The 22675-nt window shown below is 36.0% G+C and overlaps 3 protein-coding genes across 6 annotated transcripts; 2 read left to right on the plus strand and 1 right to left on the minus strand.

The window, feature by feature from the left end:
- Positions 1-1388: 1388 nt before the first annotated feature.
- On the minus strand, positions 1389-6917 carry LOC106444078 (MOB kinase activator-like 1A). Of its 3 annotated transcripts, XM_048767409.1 has the most exons (7): positions 6530-6917; positions 6368-6438; positions 5987-6177; positions 5811-5904; positions 5581-5714; positions 5273-5436; positions 1389-5180 (listed from the first exon to the last, which is right to left on the minus strand). In XM_048767409.1, the coding sequence occupies exons 2-7, from the start codon at positions 6391-6393 to the stop codon at positions 5109-5111; spliced, it is 681 nt and encodes a 226-aa protein (XP_048623366.1). In that variant the 5' UTR covers positions 6394-6438; positions 6530-6917; the 3' UTR covers positions 1389-5108. The 3 variants fall into 3 exon arrangements, with proteins under 3 accessions (XP_048623366.1, XP_048623368.1, XP_048623367.1); XM_048767410.1 differs by lacking the exons at positions 1389-5180; positions 5273-5436 and having other exon boundaries at positions 5446-5714; XM_048767411.1 differs by lacking the exons at positions 6368-6438; positions 6530-6917 and having other exon boundaries at positions 5581-5904; positions 5987-6007.
- On the plus strand, positions 2014-4424 carry LOC106442262 (myosin-17-like). The gene is made up of 13 exons (XM_048768115.1): positions 2014-2025; positions 2130-2216; positions 2336-2521; positions 2650-2754; positions 2849-3022; positions 3127-3225; positions 3329-3399; positions 3502-3601; positions 3681-3740; positions 3813-3869; positions 3943-4023; positions 4116-4198; positions 4289-4424. The coding sequence occupies exons 1-13, from the start codon at positions 2014-2016 to the stop codon at positions 4422-4424; spliced, it is 1251 nt and encodes a 416-aa protein (XP_048624072.1).
- Positions 6918-16528: 9611 nt separating the features above from the next.
- Positions 16529-22666, plus strand: LOC106442257 (SNF2 domain-containing protein CLASSY 2-like). Of its 2 annotated transcripts, none has more exons than XM_048767413.1 (6): positions 16529-17105; positions 17962-18062; positions 18154-18386; positions 18466-19974; positions 20052-20189; positions 20509-22666. In XM_048767413.1, exons 2-6 carry the CDS (start codon positions 18014-18016, stop codon positions 22432-22434), a joined length of 3855 nt encoding a protein of 1284 aa, XP_048623370.1. In that variant the 5' UTR covers positions 16529-17105; positions 17962-18013; the 3' UTR covers positions 22435-22666. The 2 variants fall into 2 exon arrangements, with proteins under 2 accessions (XP_048623370.1, XP_048623369.1); XM_048767412.1 differs by having other exon boundaries at positions 17970-18062.
- Positions 22667-22675: the final 9 nt, after the last annotated feature.

Genomic DNA, 22675 nt, shown 5'->3' on the forward strand with positions numbered 1-22675 from the left:
CTGATAACGTGTTATGAAAATAAGAAAAAAGTATGTATATTTATTAGACAATAAGGAGCCTTTATATAGGGAGTTACATAAATATAAAACCCTAATACAATATGGGGTAGGAAATACAAAGACATAAAAATATGGGCCTTCGAATATGGACTTCCACCAAACCTTGGTTTATGGTTTATAACAATTATTGTTTATTGACCGCTTAAATCAACCTAAATCAATTCAATTATTACTATGTTAACATATTCGACCTTAATTAAACTATCTAAAAATCAATGCTTATACCATGCATTATAATATAATCTCATCATATTCCGTATAGATCATATTATACAACTTAAAAAATATATGACCACGACGACCACAAAATATACACTTACAAACTATATATAACCATTATGGACCATATCTAGAAATCATAGTTTTCATGATTGTTATATTATGGAACTATTATCAAATACTTTATTCAATCTTATATACTATTAAAAAGTAAATGAGAAGTTTAATTAATTTTTCTAAAAAAAATCTGATGATTTTTCTGGGTTTTTATCGGGTCGACCAATGTCGTATCACGGGTTAATGAAAGATTTTATAGATTTATAAGATTTTTAATTAATAGATCTTCACTAAATCCAAACGGGTTATATGCGGATCACTGAGTTTACCAGTTTGACTGCATAACTGGATCAAATATAAAAATAATGTTTATATTTAAATTTGTCTATAAAATAGATATTGTATCCCACTAAAAGTAGTTAAATAATTTGTACAAATAGAATTTTTTCTATTTAAATATAAATACACTATTCTGCTTTAGCATTCATGGATAATTTTTTAAAACTTAGGAAAACAAAATTTAGGTACTTCGTTTTTGAGTAATTCAGTTTATAAATTATATTCTTAGGATAGTTTTTTATTTAAAAATGAAATATAATTAATATTTATAGTTATATAATTTTATTTTAAAAATCCATGTACTCATTTGTTTTTCGGTTCGATTATGGTTAAGCTTTTGATTTTTTTGGTTCCAAAGATAAATGATCCATTTGGTTATTTATAAACTTCGGTTTGGTTTTAATTTTGGTTTTTCGGTTCTTCGGTTCCGGATAAATATGTCCATAACTATACAATATCTTATACAGAAATTCATATAAAAAAAATCTTTTAATACCGAAAATAAACCCGCATTTCGAAGCGCAAGTCAAAATCTAGTATTATTTTAAAGAGAACAAAATAGGAATGTTGAATAAAATCAGATAATAGATTTTTTACTAAAATAAAATATTCTACTTCTATTAATGATCACCAACTATACATTTGACATCCTATTATATAAACAGTATTTGGAGATATATAAAGTTAGGTAGTTTTGATTTAAAAAAAAAAAAAATTTAGACACAGCAAATAAATAAATAAATTATAGTGAGATTGTGCACCAGAATTTTATTGGTTAGACTGCAATTTTTTTTTATTGTTTCTCTCAAATATTACTTCTAAAGGGTAAACTTGTACAGCAATTTTCAATTTAACAACTACATGTTATTTATAAGATTGATAATATAATATAAATGATTAAATTAATAATAGTATTAGAGAAAACTTACCATTTTACATGTAGAATATAAATGGATCATCATTTTCTATATTTTCTCTTTATTTGCAAATTTAATTTTCGGATGACGTTTGTATAAACATGTAGAAACCAGGGTTCATCATCATTCAGACAAAAGCAGCTTTGGCCACTGAAGTAAGTTGGTTCTTTCTTGCTTCATTTTTCAAAGGAATTTATGAACCAGCAGTGTGTTTTGTTTTTTTTCCTCATGTTTGTTAAACTTAGCCAATACACTTTTGACTATTTCGTTTTGCTCACAAGTTTTGATGCTCCAGATAGATTCTTACTAGTCATCGTTATCCTTGTTGGTTGATTAAATATGCTATAACTATATTTTTTTTCAGTTCCAGACGTTTGCATGTTGGTGTTGCTTTTTGGTTTCGGACTAGAAGAGAAATACAATGCCTACACAGGTAAGAGGAAGTGTGCTTTTTTCTGACTAAGTCTTGCACATTTAAAAATGAGACCTGGTTACTTTCTTGTTTCTTCAATTGCTTATGGCCTATAAATGTAACAGGAAGCTCCAGTAGATAAGGTGACTTCGGTATTAGTTAAGGATACTGAAAAAATCTTTTCATTGACTTCAGAGGTGGAGGCTCTACAGGTGTGTGTTACTGGTGCCAACACCATACTTATTTCTTTTCTTTGCGTGGATTCATATAAAGTGAAGAATGCTTATCTTTTCATGTATTTTTATTCTGAGTATTGCATTATGTTTATTAGCTTGGTGTCACTCAGGAAAATCAGGAACTACTAGTCACGTGCATCTCACAAAACCTTGGCTTTGCTGGAGGCAACCCTGTTGCTGCATGTCTCATTTACAAATGTCTCCTTCACTGGAGATCATTTGAACTCGAAGAAACAAACATCTTTGACCGTATCATTCAAACAATAGCTTCGGCCATTGAAGTAAGAGCTGGTTCTTTCTTGCTTCACTGTTCAGAAGCTTTGGGTTATGAATTATTGCAACATGGTTAAAATAAATTAACGTTAGCAAGTGTTTGATTCAATATGAAAAATGTTGTCTTCCATTACAGGTACCAGATAACAACCAAGTTTTGGCGTATTGGTTATCTAATTCAACCATGTTACTTAAGCTACTGCAGCACACATTCACAAGTGCTGCAATACCAGAGTCCAGAGTAACAAGCTATAAATCTTTGTTTTTACTCTCCCTGACTTGACCTTTATCTGACTCACTTCATGTCTTGTGTGTCTTGTTTACACTCTAAATAGGGATGCATGGGAGGCGGTGTTGTCTCTTCTTTGGATAGACAAATGCAAGTTGAAGCAAAGTACCCAGCAACTCTTTTCAAGCAGCAGCTTATTGGATTCCTAGAGAAGATGTATGTTATGATCAGAGATAATCTGAAGATTGAGGTCTTTTCTCTTCTCCGGTTATCTAAACAGGTTGTTTATTTACTTCCTTTAAATAGTGTGTCTATATATTGACCTTCAAGTTTCATTTCATTGTTTCATCGATTTAGTATATAAGACATGGTTACATGACACAGGCGCAAGAAAACAATGTTCCTCAACAAGATTTGATTGGTCACTGGGAAAGTATTGTGGAAAGGCTAAGCAGTTACTTGAATCTAATGAAAGCAAACAATGTGAGTCTGCGATTTAATAAGAATATAATAACAGCTTGGGCTTCGGATTGAGATAATCTAATGAGTAATGAGCAATGAAACTCTCTAACTTTGCTTGATGCAGACTCCACCATTCCTGGTCAGCAAATTAATCACACAAATATTCTTCTTCATCAATCTTCAGCTCCTAAACAGGCATGCATGTTCACTAGTAGTAATATCTCCTTTTCTTTTGTCTCAAGGTAAGTTTTCCTTGGCTGACAGAAAGTTTTCTCTGTAAATCAACTACTTGTGCAGTATTCTCCTAAGCGATGACTGTCGCTATTTTGTCAACGGGGAGTACGTTGAAACAGGTTTGGCTAAACTAAAAAATTGGTGTATAGAGGCTACTGATGAAGTAAGCTTTGATTTCATCACATCTTAGAATTTTTTTTTCTGAAAAGTTGACTTAATTGTTTGTTGTAAAAAAAAAACAGTATGCTGGTTCAGCTTGGGATGAGTTGAGTCATATCAGACAGGCAGCTGGATTCTTGCAGGTATAACTATATTTGATGCTATGCCACACCTTCTATTGCATTGTAAACTCAATTGTTTTGGCTCTCTTTCAGGCCATTATTCAAAAGCAGGAAATGACCTTAGACAAAATAACAAGAGAACTCTGTCCGGTAATGATCATTAGACTTTTATTTTGTTTTTTTTTTCCAAGAGGTGAACATTGAAGTTGCTTTTGTGGTTCAGGTGCTAAGTATACGGCAGCTATACAGAATCAGTGCTATGTACTTTGATGACATTTATGACATGAGCAGCGTTTCTTCAGATGTACGTTTTCACTTGTAAAATGACGTCTAAACCTTTGATTCTATCTAGACATTGTTTAAACTTTCTCTTTGTTTTTTTTTTCAAACCATAAGGTTATTTCAAGCATGATGATTAGATTGATAGATGACTTGACCGATGGTGTACGGAGTGACTCTCTTTTGGAGGACGACTTGAGGTAAACATAAACCTTTTTTTCTTATTGTTATTGAATAAATGTTTTGTCACATTGCTCTCAAGTAACGGAGAGTGATCAATCAAAACGCAGCATTCCATTCACCGTAGAGGATTTATCAAAATCAACGGAACAAGGGGATGTAAACGACATTGATACTCTTGCATTGATCCATGAAAACCCAAGTTTCAGCTTCTTGCTCACTTGTGGAGAAGGCAGTTCATCATAAATTGTTTGTCACATCGGGCCATATTATGTTTTTTTTTTGTTTTTCATTTAGTATGGATGTGAACTATTTTTCTTTGATATGCTTTTTGCTATTAACTTTTTTAACCGCATCAAATAAACTTGAATTCCAATTGTTATTTGAAGAGGAACTATTTGATTTCTTAATTAACCTTGATGGTCATCCATGTCGTAGAATAAATACTAGTTCTTGCAAGAATGAGAAGCTATGTTAACCACTTGTTATATTCAAAGTCAAGTTAAGGACCACCGTTTACCCAGAGGTGTTTGGTTGCTATGTATATTTGCTGGTTTGGGTGTAGTTGCAAACTTGCAGTGAAGGAACTAGAAATTTTTTTATTTGATGTGTGTTTTTCTCTAAAAGTTAGCGTCTAGAATCGTCCTTTGATTCTAATCCCAAAGCATAAAACCTCTTCTAACCTTCTAGGTCACGCAACTCAGTTCAAGGAAAAGATAAAAAGGATATATTCCAACCATGGAGGATATTTGACTATTTGAGTATATATGGTGAAACTTTGAAAACATCAGAAGATAGATTATTGCATATATTAAATCAGCTCATTTGTATAAGCTCGACTAGTTACATAAACATCATCTCCTTTAGGATGTTAATTATTGGTATATATCTCACAACCCTTATTTTCCACCTTGAAACCATAGATTTTTTCTATGGTTTCAAAACTTTTCCCACGAGCTCTTTAAGAGGCTCCATCTCTGCTTCATCAATCAACTGATACTCCTGCATGTTGCAAAACAATAAACTCACGTCATCGTTTTTGACATTAACTACTATAACATTCAACATGTTCCAGAGGAGATCCATCAACTCACAGATGTGAAGAGAACAAGATGTTCGAAGCAAGTGTTGAGATGAGCTTCTTCCTTGAGATTCACAACCTTCTGAAAGTGACAATGATAGATGTGTGCATAAACCCTAAACAGCCTCTTCAAAATCACCTTCACGAAGTCCTTAAAATTCGATGGGAATGTTGCTTCTGAATAAATGATGAGAAATACACAAGTGTTACAACTTAAAACAAACTTTCATTTAGAGAGTCAGTATGAATCTGTTTAAGTTGATGATAAAAAAAAACTTTGATTAGATACGTTTAAAATCTATAGACAAGCTTAACAGGTACCAGGTGTTTGCGGAAAGATGGTTCCGTTATCGATCTGAGTTGCAATCCAGTTCATGAGATACCCAACGTATTCAGGAGCAGAAACCGTTATTGGCTTCTTAATAGCGATCCCATCTGCCCATCTATACTCATATCTGCAACCAAAAAGAAGAAGAAAATGACCAAAATGATGTATCATCAACTCAGATTTGGATTGATGGATAAGAATCATGAGTGAAAGAGTGAGTTACAAGGATCCAGCATTCATGATAGGGCAAGTGGTGGTTGTGCAGAACTCTTTGAGAGTAGCGTACAAAACGTTTACATGGTTGTAGAAATCTATGGCTAAAATAAACCAAACATACAAATTAAATATTAAGATAATAAGCAAATCAAGTAGGGATTATAAGAATGATTGTGTCTTAACTGTGAATGGCCAACCACTGGTTAATGTCTTCACCATAAGGTAGTTTCACGGCTTCTCTGAGGTTGTAACTCATGAGAGTCGCTGTGAATGGTTTTTCAACCACATGATCACTAATACTCAGTCCACTGACATTGCTCCCTGATGGATGATGCTTCCTCTTCTTTGGTCGAAATGTCGACCTCTGATTTACACTGAAAGACAGTAAGTATATGATCCATCATGTTAGAACCTAGAAAGCCATGTGTGTTCGAAACTATTTTCCAACAACAAACCGTAATTACACTTGTGACGTGAACCACATGCCAAGAAGTTTTTAACTAGTACAAAAAACAGAGAGAATTTAGACGATAAATATATATATATATAAACTGTAGAACATACCAGCAGGGTAAGCCCGATACATTCATGGCTAAAGAGAGAGAGAGAGAGAGGGTGTGCTTTGAATAATTAATCTGAAACAGATTGCTCAACTTAAAAATCGATGAAATAATGGATCCAGAAAATCCGAACTACAATGAAACACTTTTAACTATCATAAGTTACCTGACTGCTTTCTAATGGTTGGATGCTACGTACTGATGGAGATATTCAGGTAGTTTGCTGGATTTTCATAAGACTCATGCCTGCATATATACCACACACACACATACATATGTATATAGATATATGTGACCAATTTTTAATATGATATTTTCAAGATTGAATTCACAATTAACGCACACAAAAAATATGCAAGCTGACATCATGTATAATTTTGATTTATTTGGAGACATATGTCCTAACACAAAAGAAATGATATGTATTTTCATATTGTTTTAGTAGACACATAAGAATGAGCTGTATAGTGTTTTCAAAAAGGGAACTTTTGATACACTATTCATTAACTATCTATATATTTCATATATGACAAAATATGAAGATTGTTACCCAAAAATATCATTCCTTATAAAAATTTGTTTTCTGAAATCTTTAGTCTATTAAAATAAATTTACTAAATTATATCATTATGATTTATTTAATTTAACTGCTATTTAAGACATATGTCCTAACACAAAAGAAATGATATGTATTTTTATATTGTTTTAGTAGACACATAAGAATGAGCTATATATTGTTTTCAAAAAGGGAACTTTTGATACACTAATCATTAACTATCTATATATTTCATATATGACAAAATATGAAGACTGTTACACAAAAATATCATTCCTTATAAAAAATTGTTTTCTGAATTTTTTAGTCTATTAAAATAAATTTACTAAATTATATCATTATGATTTATTTAATTTAACTGCTATTTTATTTTCTTATAAGTAAAAGTATAGCTTAATATAGCTTACAATATATGTATATTTGAGTAGAAATATATATATTTATGTAAATTCTGTTGAAATATATAAATATACGTAAATTTTATTCTATTTAAATTGTTATTATCTTAAGGTGGCGCTTATGTAAAAACTATATGAAGAAAGTAACGAACCATGGTGACATGAACCAATTTTAAGATAAGATAAGAGGTTAGTTAGTAAAAGTAACATATTATTCTCTCTCTTTTTTGTAAAATATAATATTTATATTTTACAAAAAGAGAGAGAATAATATGTTACTTTTACTAACTAACCTCTTATCTTATCTTAAATTTGGTTCATGTCACCATGGTTCGTTACTTTCTTATATTTTGAAACGAGATTGAGCTATTTGAATATTTTTTGAAATTAAAATCATATTACATCTAATAATCAGCAAAATTAGCAAATGCTTAATGTTTAAATTGGTTCGAAAAACTAGACAAAGAAACTAGAAGTAGAAGCTTGACTTAGGCAGATGGTCATGGTCGACTCAACTCTAGTAGGGTTGCCAACTTGCCACTGATTACGTACGATCGAACCAGTTGTTGAAGAGACTGTTATGAGAAGCCGTTTAAAAAAAAGACTATGTTATGAGAAAGTAATAATAGTACAAACCGACGCTAAAAACACATTAATACACATAGAATGACATAGTACGATAAAAATACAAATTGGAGCATATGCAGTTTCTTAACATCATTGCACGATTGGAAATTTTAACCATCTGACTCAAAGACACACAAGCAGAAGGCTTGCACGACTGGAAGCAAAGAAGGCTATGTAAAGGGAAGAGAAACACGCGTTGGTGTAAATGTGATCAAGATCGTCATCATATTAATGGAGTGGCTAAGAATATTTTTTGTGCACCTTTATGCTACATTAATTGTACCATCCCAACGATCTATATCTATCATCTCTCCTTTTTCATGACCTATATATCCACTCTCATTTGAAGTATTTTTGTAACTTTTGAAGCAATTAATACTTGTTAGGGCCAAACATAGAAAATTGCGAGTCAGTTCCTCCTTAAATTTCAACATTTATGCTCTTAATAGGGCTGAACATTTTATCCGTTACATTTGATTCGATTTGTTATTCGTTTCGATTCGATCCGAAAATTCTGGGTATCCGTAAACTTTCGAAGCAAAGCAAATACTAAAAATCAATATCCGTTAAAATCGAAGCAAATCACAAATATTAAAATTTTGAGAAGCGAATATCTGATCCGATCCGGCAATATATAAATACATGTATATCTTGATTATATTTAAAGTTTTTAATGTATCAAATTAGTGGAAGCACCATAGCCTACTGGTTAAGGTTTAAAGGCTTTTACACCTAAGTCTAGGGTTCGAATCCCAGACTATGCAATTTATTGCAGATTACATGAAATCTAAGTTTCAAGTCCCAGAGAAAGCGATTTATTAAACAATTATGCAGACTATAGAAGAAAGGCTTACAAGAGATCTTGCAAGTAAATCTTGTCAGGCGTGGATCTTCATAGGACGGTTCATGTGATGCAGTTAGGCAAGTAGTATTGTCGGTTGTCGAATCGTCTATGTAATCTTTCTCATATCATAATTGTGAGATCATATAATAAATCATCGTTAAAAAAAATGTATAAAATTATATAATTATTATTCTAACATATGATTTGATAAATTTTATTCACATTATTAGTTATGTAAAAGTATTACATTAAAGGAAGACTACACATTCTGACAATTATAATTTTTTTCTTGAGTTTTGTGTTATTATAATTGTTAACTAAGTTCAATTTTTTTTACAAAATATGTAGATTCACTACTTCTTTTAATTTTTATCATATCTATCATGCAAAAAAAATATTTTACAAAACAAATTTGTATCAAAATTTAAGATTATTTGTATTAATCAAAACATATCACTACAAGAAAACATATTTTTTACTAGGGCAGTATTCGTTGTAAATTCGTCGTAAACGGGGTGTTACGACGAATTAACGTCGAAAGACGTTTCGTTGTTAAACGTCCGTCGTAACGGAGGTTTCGTCGTAAACGACTCGTTACATTTACGACGAAATATATTCCTCGTAAAGCGCAGGGAAAGGATTCGTCGTAAACGCCACGTAAGACTTCGTCGTAAAGCCCACGTAATTGTTTCGATGTAAAGCACACGTAAATACTTTCGTTGTAAATCACTCGTAAACATTTCGATGTAAAATCCTCGTAAATATTTCGATGTTAATCACTCGTAAACATTCGATGTAAACTCCATGTAATGTTTACGAGGAGTTTACATCGTTTCTTATTATATTATTATTAATTAATATATAATAGATTTTAATTTATATTTAATATTCAGAATTTAAAATAATTTAAATTTTAAAACAAAATATGAAATTGGAAAACATATTTTTAAAAAGTCATACAATAATATTTAAATTCATAATACAAACAGAAAAAAACTACATATTGTCGAAGTAGTTGGTGGGGTTGCTCGGCTGTTGACGGGTTGGATCGGACTCTTGGGGATCTCGTGGTGGCATTCCAAGAGCGGCTCGTCTCTCACTCAACATTCTCTGCATAACCGGGTTTCCCACGGCCATCACGTCTAGCAAATCCTCAAGAGAGTCTAAACGAACCTGCTGGCTATCCATTTGAGCCTTCTGGCTATCCATTTGAGCCTTCATCTGAGCAGTCTCTTCATCCCGTCTCGAAGTGTATGACGAAGTTGCCCTTGCAACTTCGTTAACAGAGCCTATACCGACTATCCGTCCCTTCTTTTTAGGAGCCACCTATAAAATCAAAACATATATTAATATAGTTAATTATGTTAAAATATTTAAAATAATGTAAACTAAAATTTTAAGTTACCTCTTCGAAGATTCTGTCGACCTCTTGGGTGGACAATGTGACTGGTAATCCATCGGGAGACTCCTGGGTTAGTTGCGTCTCCCGTTCTTCAATCCGACCAGCCACTGTTCGGAAGAGTTTCTCAGATGCAGGATCCACAAAAACTCCGTCGGATGTGGCGTGAGTCATCTTGAATAGGTCAGACAGAGAAGGTAAGACTCCCGTCTTCTCGAACTACAAAAAAAATTTAAATTAAATATTATAAATTATATTAATTGAATATTTTAAAATATATATTTAAAACAAAACTTACAGCTTCTAGACGGACTCCTGCATGAGGTTTTTGTCCGGTTCTGTGAAGCATGGGCAAATGACCATCTTTATCCTTCGTCCTTCGAGAAGCCGAGCACGAATTGGCCTTTCTGATCGAAGAGGGGTGCTCCCAATAGGCGATGAGGCCATCCCACACATCCGTCGTGAGCTCAGTGGGCTTTCTCTCATACCCGTAGATCTCCCACTTGTCTTTCCAATCGGAGACTGTGTTGCAGAGGCGTATCTTTGCCTTTGCAACGAATTCCGCCTTCACCCTCTCGGTGATTCCCAAAGACCAATGCCACTTTTGCTGAAACATAAAAATTTTGAAAAAATTACAATTAATAATAAATATATATATATATATATATATATATATTTAAAAGTGAAAATTTAATTAAATTTAAAAATCTTACCGCAAAACATTTAAACCACGTGATCTTAACGTGATTTGGTGTCTTGCTCCAGTTCGGGTATGCCCCGTCGTAGTAACCCTTAATCGTCGCCGAAACGCTCCGGCTAACACGGTTGTTAGCCCCAAACCTGAAAAAAACAATTTAACCGTTACAAAATAAAAATGAATTAATAACTTACCAATAAGTTCCTCGGGGTCTATCGGGGTCTAGAACATCCAAACCCTCCCGTCCAGGCTGGGCAAGCAAATCCTCCACCGTATATCTCGCGAAGGGAGCATATGAAGGCACACGCAAATCCGGATGAACTGCACCTTCTGGGACAGGCTCAGGTGCAGCCGCTGGAGGAGGAGGTGGAGGCATCTGCGGTGGAAGAGGAGGACTCGAAAAACTCTCTGAGAAGTCTGAGAGTCTGGAACTGCATCGGAAGACGATGGACCGGAAGAAGAGGTACCGGAACCATCGCCAAACAACTGGGCATAAGTAGGTGCTGCTGGTTTCCTTCTAGGAGCCATCTAAAAAAAATTTAAATAAATTTAATCAATTATGACGACATAATTAAAAAATTATTCTATTACCTAACTAATCACCTAAACTATAGGATTCCGTCATCTAACTAATCACCTAAACTAATTATCTAAATAATCACCTAAACTAATTACCTAACTAATTAATAACCTAAACTAACTTAAAAAAAAAAAGAGGGAAGAGAATGTACCTTAGGGAGAGGAGAGGAGTTTAGGAGGAATGGACGAGGCAGCCTCGTCTCGGCGTCCCAATATATAAAAAATGTTTCGTCGTAAACGCGACGTAACATTACGACGAAGTTACCAGGCCCGCGTTTTTTCATTTACGACGAAGTTACCAGGCCCGCGTTTTTCGATTTACGACGAAATTACGTCGAAACATCGGTTTACGACGAATTTACAAGGCCCACGTTTACGACGAAGTTACCAGGCCCGCGTTTTTCCATTTACGACGAAATTACGTGGAAACATCGGTTTACGACGATTTTACAACGCTTAACCCTAAACACCGAGAATGAAATCCCTAAACCCCAAAGTCTCTTCTTCTCTACTACTTTGTGCTCTTTCTCCAACTTAAACTCTAAAACCCTAAAACTCCAAATAATTTTTTTAAAATTAACACAAATACATATTATATAAAACAACATTTGTTACACATACATTAGGATGGTAAAAAAACAATATTTCTTTAAACATACGTTACAATAGAGAAATACAACATCAGAGACATATATTACATCACTCTAAATCGTTTTCGTTCTCATCAATATTACATCACTCTAAATCGTTTTCGTTCTCATCACTATCATTACAATCATCATCGTCGCTTCTCTCGAACTCGTCTTCACGTGCTTCATCTGTCGCATCTTCGGGAATATCTTCATATTGAAAGTTTTGCGGGTCGATCAAAAGGATTTCATCAGTTGGTTGTTCTGGTACCTCAACTTCATTGATAGCGTCTTCTTCTTGCAAGGGCGGTTCTTCTCCAGCGACAATGCGTCCACGAGGTGTAATTTTGATAGCAGCTAACCAGTTTATCCCGGAAGTTCGAAGCCGAGGATAAGGAAGGAAGCTTACTTGCTCGGCTTGTGAAGCTAAAATGAAAGGCTCAAATTTGTTGTATCTTCTCCCAAAATTGACATCCACAACACCAAATTTGTTATACCGAATCCCTCGGTTCACAACAGGATCGAACCATTCACATTTGAAGAGGACGCATTTTAGCTTCAATAACCCCGGAAATTCCACTTCAATAATCTCCTGCAAGATCCCGTAAAAGTCCGTTTCACCTTTCACACATATTCCGTAGTTACTCGTTGCCCGATGTCTCCCATACTCGTATGTGTGAAAGGTAAATCCTCGTGTGAAATACATAGGTGATGTGGTGACCTTTGCAACTGGACCTTGAACCAATTCGTGAAACCATACGGGATAATAAGGATCGTCATAATCAACCTGCCAAAAGCAGTTATTCTTAATTAATATTGAAGTATCAAAACACTTACTTAATTAATCAATGTATGAGATATATTACGTACCTGTGATTTTAACCACTTGACAAAGTGCTTATCTTTACGTGTGTCCACATCAGTTGCAGATATTCCTGGTATTGCTTCTTCAACTTGAGATACAAACATGCTGCAAATTAAACAAATAATCAAGTCATACATAATTAACTGCAATTCATATAATTAACATTCACAAAAATATTTACCTTTCAAAGTAACGGGTCACTGCATCCTCGCAGTTGAGCAGAATATAAGTGTGGGCACTATGTTTATCCTCTTCACATGACCACCATACTTCTTTCGTTTTACCACCAAACCGTGCAATTTCGCAGAAAATGTCAGGAACACCATCAATTGGATATGATGTCGGTACTCCACCATCATCATATCTTCTAGGAACTCTTTTCCTCGTACGAACAGTTGGAGCAAAGTAGTATGATGTGAAGTTAGATGTTTCGGCTGTCAAACTTCCCGCAACTATTGAACCTTCCACCTTTGCAAGATTTCTTGCTTTCCCCTTCAAATGTTTCATCTGTCGCTCATACGGATACATCCATCCGTTGTGAACAGGTCCACGAAGCAATGCTTCATACGGTAGGTGGACAACTAGATGCTCCATGACGTCAAAAAATGAAGGAGGAAATATCTTCTCCAGGTTGCACAATATGATCGGAATGTTATGATGAAGTTGTTCGATGACTTCTTCCTTGAACGTACGTGTGCTGAGATCTCTGAAAAAACGCCGATGGCTGTATATTGCAAAAGTAATCAAATTAATAACATTTCATAACATATGTATATATATTAACGTTTTATAATTACCTGCAAGTGCTTCATGGACATTTGCTGGAAGGAGCTCGGCAAAAGCAAATGGAAGTAGTCGTTGCATAAACACATGACAATCATGACTCTTCATTCCGGAGAACTTTTGACCTCGTTCAACACATCTTGACAGATTTGAAACATAACCATCAGGAAACTTAACTTCTGATGCAACCCAGTCAAACAAGGTTGTTTTGGCTTCTGATGACAACCGGAAGATGGGAACATGAACGTTTCCATTGCTCTTGATATGTAACTCACTTCTTGAGCAAATATCAGGTAAGTCCATCCTTGACTTTTTGTTATCTTTTGTCTTCCCAGGGACGTTAAGTAATGTATTCATGATGTTCTCAAAAAAGTTCTTCTCAATATGCATGACATCCAGATTGTGGCGTAAGAGAAGATCCTTCCAATAGGGTAGCTCCCAAAATATACTCTTCTTATGCCAATTGTGAGACACACCATATCCATCAGGCATATTTCCAGGAACATGCCAATTTCCTCCAACTTTAACTGTTTCCTGAGCTCCGTAATAATCAATGTCTGCTTCGATCTGCTGGCCGGTGAGATATGGAGGAGGACCGTCTCTGACAATTTTTTGTGCCGAAACAATGTCTTATTTCTTCTGTACGGATGGGCAAGTGGAAGAAAGCGACGATGACAGTCAAACCAACAACTCTTCCTACCATTCTTCAGTTGAAAAGCATCTGTCGATCCAAGACAATATGGACAAGATAATCTTCCATGTGTTGTCCAGCCAGACAACATCCCATAAGCAGGGAAATCACTTATCGTCCACAGCAGAACTGCTCGCATCGTAAAATTGTTTTTCAAGGAACAATCGTACGTCCTCACCCCTTCTGACCACAATTGCTTTAGCTCTTCTATCAACGGTTGAAGAAAAACATCAAGAGACCGTTTTGGATGCTTCGGCCCAGGGATTAATATGGTCAAAAATAGAAATTCTTGTTCCATGCACATATCCGGCGGTAAATTGTACGGCGTAAGAATGACTGGCCACAAAGAATATTGTCTACCAGACATTCCAAATGGACTAAATCCATCGGTGCATAACCCAAGATAGACATTCCGAATATTTGTAGCAAAATCTGCGTGTACCTTGTTGAAATGTTTCCACGCTCTTGCGTCTGATGGATGTGCAACCTCACCATCTCTCTGGACATGTTCCGCATGCCACCTCATCGATGCAGCAGTCCTCTCAGATTGATATAATCTTTTCAATCTGTCTGTAATTGGTAGGTACCACATCCTTTGGTACGGTACCCTATTCCTCCCACGGCCTTGCGGTTTGAATCGTGGTTTTTTGCAGAATCGACACTCTTCTAACTTGTCATCTTCTTTCCAGTAGATCATGCAGTTGTCGATGCAAACATCAATCATCTCCGAAGGCAACCCAAGACTATAAACCAATTTCTGAATCTCATAATAAGATTCAGCAGACACGTTGTCTTCTGGCAAATACTCTTTAAACAACTCCGCCCATGCATCCATGCAATTCTCAGGTAAATTATGATCCGTTTTAATATTCATCATCCTAGCTGCTAGAGACAATTTAGAGAGACCTTCTCTACAACCAGTGTAGATTGGTTGATTTGCAGCATCTAGCATTTCATAAAACCTTTTTGCATCCAAATTAGGTTCTTCTACATTTCCAGTTCCATCAGCTATTGTTGTAGTTGTTTCTAAAAATGCATCACTAATCATATCTTGAACCCTATCATGATCTACCATCTGCTCATGATCTTGATGATAATTATATTCATTATGCAAATGATTCGGTTCTTCACTATGATGACCATCCTCAAAATTATTATTACTACTACTAGCTTCATTTCCCCCATAACCCTCTCCATGTTGATACCAAATGTAGTACTGTGGTGTAAATCCTCTGTTTACTAAATGCTTCCATACAGTTTCACTACGTGCAAATTTTGAATTCTTGCATTTCCGACAGGGGCAGAACATCTTACCGCTTTCCTGTGTGATCGGTGTACAGCCCGCCTGGTGCATGAATGTCTCTAGCCCGCTCAGAAATGCGTTCGTCACCCTCCCGTCGGAATCTTTGTGCAAATACATCCAACTCCGTAACTCGTAAATACTACCGCCACCGGCCATTTTTTCTTAGATTTTTTTTTGAAATCTTTTTTTCTGATTTTTTTTTCGGATTTTTTTTCTCCCGTTTGTGTGTTGTGAGGAAGAGAGTTGTGGGAAATGACATATATATAGAGAAATTTTCGAGTTGGGTAGTTGAAATATAACAACGATTTTACAAGGAATATTTTACATGGATTTTACATGGTTTTAACATATTATTTACAACGACTTTACGACGAAATTAGGTAAGTTAAAGCCCATTGAATACACGTTTTCACCTAAATATAACGGTAACATGCTTCGTTGTAATGTCGATGTAATGATTACGACGTATTTCTCATTCCACGTACATTCGTCGTAAACTTACATGGAGTTTACGACGAAATCAGTTCGTCGTAAATTTACATGGCGTTTACGACGAAAGTTAGATTCCTCGTAATTTCGTTGTAAAGACCATGTAAATTTACGACGAAATATTTTCGTCGTAAATGTTCGTTGTTATGGGCACGTTTTCTTGTAGTGTATGAGATATCCGTAAGTATTCGCAAAAATTTGTAAATATCTATTTATTTTTCAGATATCCGTTTTTTCGAATATCTGTATTTTTTTCAAAACAAATCAAATCGAAAAATTAGATATCCGTGACGTACGAGACAAATCATAAATACCTTCAAAAACTCTGATATCCAATCCGTGCACAGACCTAGTTCTTACTTTTATAGTAACAATTTACTATTTTACTGTATGTACTACCTTCTACAACAATCGCTGTCAAAGAGTTACCGCGATATCTCTAGTGTCGACCCCACTGAATTCTCAGAGCTTGACTTTCTCTCGTCTCGGAAAATCTATCTAAGAACAAATCACAGCCGCTTATTTTACACGTGCATTTAAGAAACATGCAAACATTATTACCAAACTGTCCTCTCTCAGACACTCCTTAAACCTCTCCTCTCGCTCGGTATATTTGTCAATCGGAGACTGCCTTTTTTCATAATCGTCAACAAGAAAAAAAGGTATTCATGCAAACTTTTCTACAATATTTTTTAATAGGCAACTTCACGGAATCACGGTGACCAAGACTCTAAAGTAACCAGTGTGGTATTGAAGTCTCCGTCCTTTTTTACAGTATAATATAGTTTCTTTTCATCTTTCTTTACCTCTATTGCCCCTGGATCATGGAATAGTAAATCATCGCTCTGTACTGCAGACTCTGGATTCGTTTCATATTCCAAGGTCACTCTCACTGACTCTGTTCTTCGATCATTGTTACATTTCTTGGCTTCTCAATCCCAGTTTTGTTTGTCTCTCTTGTGTTGCTTTTATGCTTCATGATTTATCTTTTAGGTGATAATCATTATGATCGTTTGCTTTGTATCACCTTTGCTTATTATTCTTTATTTATTTTTGATTTTTTGTTAGATATCTGGATTTTGTTGATCACAAGGGGGATTGTTACTATTTTTTCTAACCGTTTTAGTGGCTTTATTATATATTTGCATCCTCTTGGCTTTTCTCTTCTAGAGGAAATATATGAGTTTTGTTTTTAGCTAAGATAAAAACAAAGATTAACACTTGTGGACTTTTTCCGATGAAGTGGGTTTGGTTAGATCAAGGGTGATGGAAGTGATTATCAAATAATGTTTGTAGTTACAGAGTTCTGTTCTTTTGTGCATATGAGACCAAAATTTTGTGCGGTAGAAGAAGCATGCAATGCATAATCTCTCAATTTGTGGTGGAGAAAAAGATATACAATTACAAATCTAAAACCAAACTCTCTCTCTTTTCTGCATTATGAGATTTTTTCGTTATAACTTTGTTTTGAATGATTAGAACGTCTTGAACCCGCAGGCCCCGTACCTCTCTTAGAGACGTAAACTATTTTAAATTCACTCTCCTCTTTTGAAAAAAGACCCTAGACTTGAACCTACTATATAATCTAAAAAAATTAACCACTAGACCAACTCCTAGCCGGTTTCTCGTTATAACTTATCATATTTACGGCTATGGACAAAAGTTATACTTATCTCGCCCATGTCTACTTGTACCTGGTCCTTTCAGTACTCATTCTTACTTTTGTTTCCATCACAAGATCCTCAGGTACTATGCGTTTGGGTTAACTGACCCAAAACATTAAAAAAAAGATGAAGAGAAGACGTTTCTATGATTTGAAGCATCCATTTGATCCATTCCGTAAGTGTTGCTTTATATATGCAACTCAGAGTGTCAAAAGTGTGGACTGGATTACTTTGACTAATGGAGAGAAACCTTTCTAAATGTGTAGCTTTCGAGATCTTCTCCTGTGGTACATGGAACCCTGTTGAATACATAAGGATCCAACATGGAAAGATGACAGTACCTCTATTAGAGAACGGTTATATACTGGAAGATATACGTCCCTTCCAAAGGCTTCGTCTCAGATCAAGAAAGGCTACCTTGAACGACTGCACATGTTTCCTCCGACCTGGTATCGATGTTTGTGTTCTCTACCCTCTCCATGAAGATGACTTGGAACCGGTATGTGCATGCAACTTTGAAACACTCTAACCAAAAATACTATTTCAGCTCATGTATGATCTGTTTCTTTCTTGAATAGGTTTGGATCGACGCGAGGATTGTTTCTATAGAGAGGAAGCCACATGAATCTGAATGCACATGCGAGATCTATGTCAAAATTTACATAGACCAAGGCTGCATTGGAATGGAAGGACAAAGAATCAACAGAGACTCCGTGATCATCGGTCTAAACCAAATCTCCATCCTCCAAAAGTTTTACAAGGAACAAAGTGGTGATCAGTTTTACAGGTGGAAGTTCTCTGAGGACTGCACTACACTGATGAAAACAAGACTCTCGTTAGGAAACTTCTTGCCGGATCTTTCTTGGTTGCTTGTCACTTCGGTAATGAAAAACATTGTGTTTCATGTCAGAACAGTGCAAACAAAGATGGTTTATGAGATTGTAACGGATGAAGCCTCTAGCAGCTCTTTGAGCTCTATGAATATAACGGTGGAAGACGGTGTCTCTTTATCCAAAGTGGTTATGTTTAATCCTGCGGATATAGTAGATCTTGAAGTGAACCAAGAAACAGAACTCTACTCTGAAGAAGATGATGTTGTGGAACTGCGTCGGTCCAAGAGAAGAGTTATGAGACCGGATAGGTATACCGGATGTGATTATCAGCTAGATACAAATGATGGTTGGGTGCGGATGATGCCATACCGGTTTGAAAAGTTGGATGTAGTTAGTATGGAAGATGAGTACTACTACTACGAAGAAGAAGATAGTGGCCATGAGGAGGATGATGATACTCAAAATGATTTGTTCAAGATAAAAAGATCTAAGTCACTTCGATTGAAACCAAAACGTAGACAAGGTCAGATTGTTATGGTAGAGAAGAAGAGAAGACGTGGACCTGGTGTAAAACAAAGGAAGTCTCTACAAGTGATACCAAAACGTAGACAAGGTCAGATTGTTATGATAGATAAGAAGAGAGGACGTGAACTTGGTCGGAAAGAGAAGTTTGGGCTGACTGTGATTCCTTTCACTCCAGTGTTTGATCCTATACCATTGGAACAGTTTGGTCTTAATGCTAATAGCTTGGACCAAGGTGGCGGTTTCTCAAGAAACCAGTACTTTGATGATATTGAGAACTACCGAAGCAAGTCTGCTAAGTTTGGTAAGAAAGCAACTGAAATGGAAGAGATGATGGAGTCTGATCTATGTTGGAAAGGTCCTAACCACGTGGTGAAGTCGGTTCAAACACGAGTAACCAGATCATCATCGCGGTCAGCTGCTCAAAAGAATAAGTGTTCTGATGAACCAAAGGTGTATAAGAAAGTAACACTAAGCGCAGGTGCTTATAACAAGCTGATAGATGCATACATGAGCAACATCGATTCAACAATTGCATCCTTGAACGAGCCGGCCAGTGTTGTTGACCAGTGGGAGGAGTTAAAGAAGACGAACTTCGCTTCTAAACCGCATGGATGGGAGATGGGAGGAGCCTCTAGTGAGGATGGTGAGGGAGAGACTTCAGAGAATGATATGTTATGGAGAGAAATGGAACTCTGCCTGGCTTCTTCTTACATTCTTGACGACAATGAGGTATTATTTATATGATTCTCTTCCAAATATCTCCTCGTATCTCTTAAAACTTTATTATATACATGTTGATAATGTAGGTAAGAGTGGACAATGAGGCTTTTGAAAAAGCGAAAAGTGGTTGTGAACATGAATATATGCTGGATGAAGAGATTGGGATGTGTTGTAGGTTATGTGGTCATGTAGGAAGTGAGATCAAACATGTTTCTGCACCTTTTGTAAGTGAAACTCCTCACCACTTTACAAACATATAATGTTACTTCGCTCAATACTCCATCAAGAATGGTTTAAGGTTTTTGCACATAAAATTAGAAAACTAGTAATTTTTTCTGTTTTATCCCTATTAATACATTATTTTGTTTGATTTTTGTTAATTAATGAATTCAAATATAAAGATAAGAGCTGGAAATTTTATCTACTACATGTATAGGAAATGTAAAATGATACTTATAACCGAAACAAAATTTAAATGCTAAAACGACACTTAATATGAATCGAATGGACTAATTGATTGTGTTTGTGGTTTGGTTTGAATAGGCTAAACATAAGAAGTGGACTATAGAGACTAAGCAGATAGAAGAAGATGACATAAAGACTAAACTGAGCCACAAAAAATCCACAAGCAAAGACTTCACTATGTCAAACGATTCTCCTGAGATGCTTACAGCTGAAGAAAGTGATAACGTTTGGGCATTAATACCTCACCTTAAGAGGAAACTCCATATGCATCAGCGGCGAGCTTTCGAGTTTCTCTGGAGAAACCTAGCAGGATCTGTGGAGCCTCCTCTTATGGATCCCACTTCAGACAACATAGGAGGCTGTGTGATCTCTCATGCTCCAGGAGCTGGTAAAACTTTCCTAATGATTGCTTTCCTCACAAGCTACTTAAAGCTGTTTCCTGGTAAGAGACCTTTGGTTCTTGCTCCAAAAACAACTCTCTACACGTGGTACAAGGAGTTCATCAAATGGGAGATCCCAGTTCCTGTTCATTTGATCCATGGACGAAGAACCTACTGTGTATTCAAGAAGAACAGTGTAGTTAACTTCAATAGAGTTCCTAAACCTAGCCAAGATGTTATGCATGTTCTTGACTGCTTAGAGAAGATACAGAAATGGCACGCCCACCCTAGCGTTCTTGTAATGGGTTACACCTCGTTTCTGACTTTGATGAGGGAGGACTCCAAGTTTGCTCACAGGAAGTACATGGCCAAGGTGCTAAGAGAGAGTCCTGGCCTTCTTATTCTCGACGAAGGACATAACCCTAGGAGTACTAAGTCGAGACTACGCAAAGGGTTGATGAAAGTTGGTACTGACTTGAGAATACTTCTCTCTGGCACTTTGTTTCAAAACAACTTCTGTGAGTACTTCAACACTTTGTGTCTAGCTAGACCAAAGTTTGTTCATGAAGTTCTAATGGAGTTGGATAAGAAGTTCAAGGCGAATCAAGGCGTGAATAAAGCGCCTCACCTTCTTGAGAACAGAGCTCGTAAGTTCTTTCTTGATAACATCGCCAAGAAGATTGACGCTGGTGTGGGAGATGAACGTCTTCAAGGTCTCAACATGCTGAGGAACATGACTACTAGCTTCATTGATAACTATGAAGGAAGTGGCGGCGGCGATGCTCTTCCCGGTTTGCAGATCTATACGTTGTTGATGAACTCAACGGATATACAGCATAAGATCCTCACAAAGCTTGGAAACGTGATGGCGTCTTATCACGGGTTTCTACTAGAGCTCGAGCTTCTTGTTACATTAGCAGCTATACATCCTTGGTTGGTCAAGACCTCAGCCTGTTGCGCCAAGTTCTTGAACGCGCAAGAACTTTTAGAGATCGAAAGGCTCAAGCACGACGCGAAGAAAGGATCTAAAGTCATGTTTGTGCTTAACCTAGTGTTCAGAGTGGTCAAGAGGGAGAAGATCTTGATCTTCTGCCACAACATTGCACCGATCCGTCTGTTTATAGAACTGTTTGAGAGCATTTTCAGGTGGCAGAGAGGGAGAGAGATCTTGACCTTAACGGGTGATCAAGAGCTTTTCGAGAGAGGTAGAGTGATAGACAAGTTTGAAGAGCCTGGAAACCCATCAAGAGTCTTGTTAGCTTCGATCACGGCTTGCGCAGAAGGGATTAGCTTAACCGCGGCGTCAAGGGTCATCATGCTTGACTCGGAGTGGAACCCTTCAAAGACAAAGCAAGCCATAGCTCGTGCGTTCAGACCGGGACAACAGAAAGTTGTTTATGTTTATCAGCTCCTGTCTAGAGGAACGTTGGAGGAAGACAAGTACAAGAGGACGACGTGGAAAGAATGGGTTTCGAGTATGATATTTAGTGAGGATTTTGTTGAGGATCCGTCTCTTTGGCAAGCTGAGAAGATTGAAGATGATGTTCTTAGAGAGATCGTTGGGGAAGATAGAGTTAAATCTTTCCATATGATCATGAAGAATGAGAAGGCTTCAACAGGGTGATGGTTTATATAAGATAGTATAATAAGAGCATGGAAATAAACAGAAGCAATAAGGTTAGTTCTCTGTTTCCTCCATGGCTTTGATGATGAATGTTAAGTACCTGGAACTCATGTGTGCCATGCACTAATAACGTATAACTATGTGAAAATGTACTTGTATAATATTAACAATGTGTAATATTAAAAAAATCAATAATAATGTACTGTGAAATAGTATTGTGTTTCTAGTGCTATTCTAATGT

The sequence above is a fragment of the Brassica napus genome, chromosome C9, assembly GCF_020379485.1.
Source record: "Brassica napus cultivar Da-Ae chromosome C9, Da-Ae, whole genome shotgun sequence".
In the NCBI taxonomy this organism is placed as follows: domain Eukaryota; kingdom Viridiplantae; phylum Streptophyta; class Magnoliopsida; order Brassicales; family Brassicaceae; genus Brassica; species Brassica napus.

Bases quoted from the DNA above. Each gene is read 5' to 3' on its own strand.
- LOC106442262 (XM_048768115.1), top strand. The intron at 3,023-3,126 runs GTTGTTTATTTA...TACATGACACAG, and splicing joins TTCTCCGGTTATCTAAACAG to GCGCAAGAAAACAATGTTCC. The intron at 3,870-3,942 runs GTAATGATCATT...TTTGTGGTTCAG, and splicing joins TAACAAGAGAACTCTGTCCG to GTGCTAAGTATACGGCAGCT.
- LOC106444078 (XM_048767409.1), bottom strand. From the start codon at position 6,393: ATGAATGTATCGGGCTTACCCTGCTG. The intron at 6,178-6,367 runs GTATGTTCTACA...ACTGTCTTTCAG, and splicing joins GTATCGGGCTTACCCTGCTG to TGTAAATCAGAGGTCGACAT. The intron at 5,437-5,580 runs GTACCTGTTAAG...TCATTTATTCAG, and splicing joins CATCTTTCCGCAAACACCTG to AAGCAACATTCCCATCGAAT.
- LOC106442257 (XM_048767413.1), top strand. From the start codon at position 18,014: ATGAAGAGAAGACGTTTCTATGATTTGAAGCATCCATTTGATCCATTC. The intron at 19,975-20,051 runs GTATTATTTATA...TTGATAATGTAG, and splicing joins ACATTCTTGACGACAATGAG to GTAAGAGTGGACAATGAGGC. The intron at 20,190-20,508 runs GTAAGTGAAACT...TGGTTTGAATAG, and splicing joins AACATGTTTCTGCACCTTTT to GCTAAACATAAGAAGTGGAC.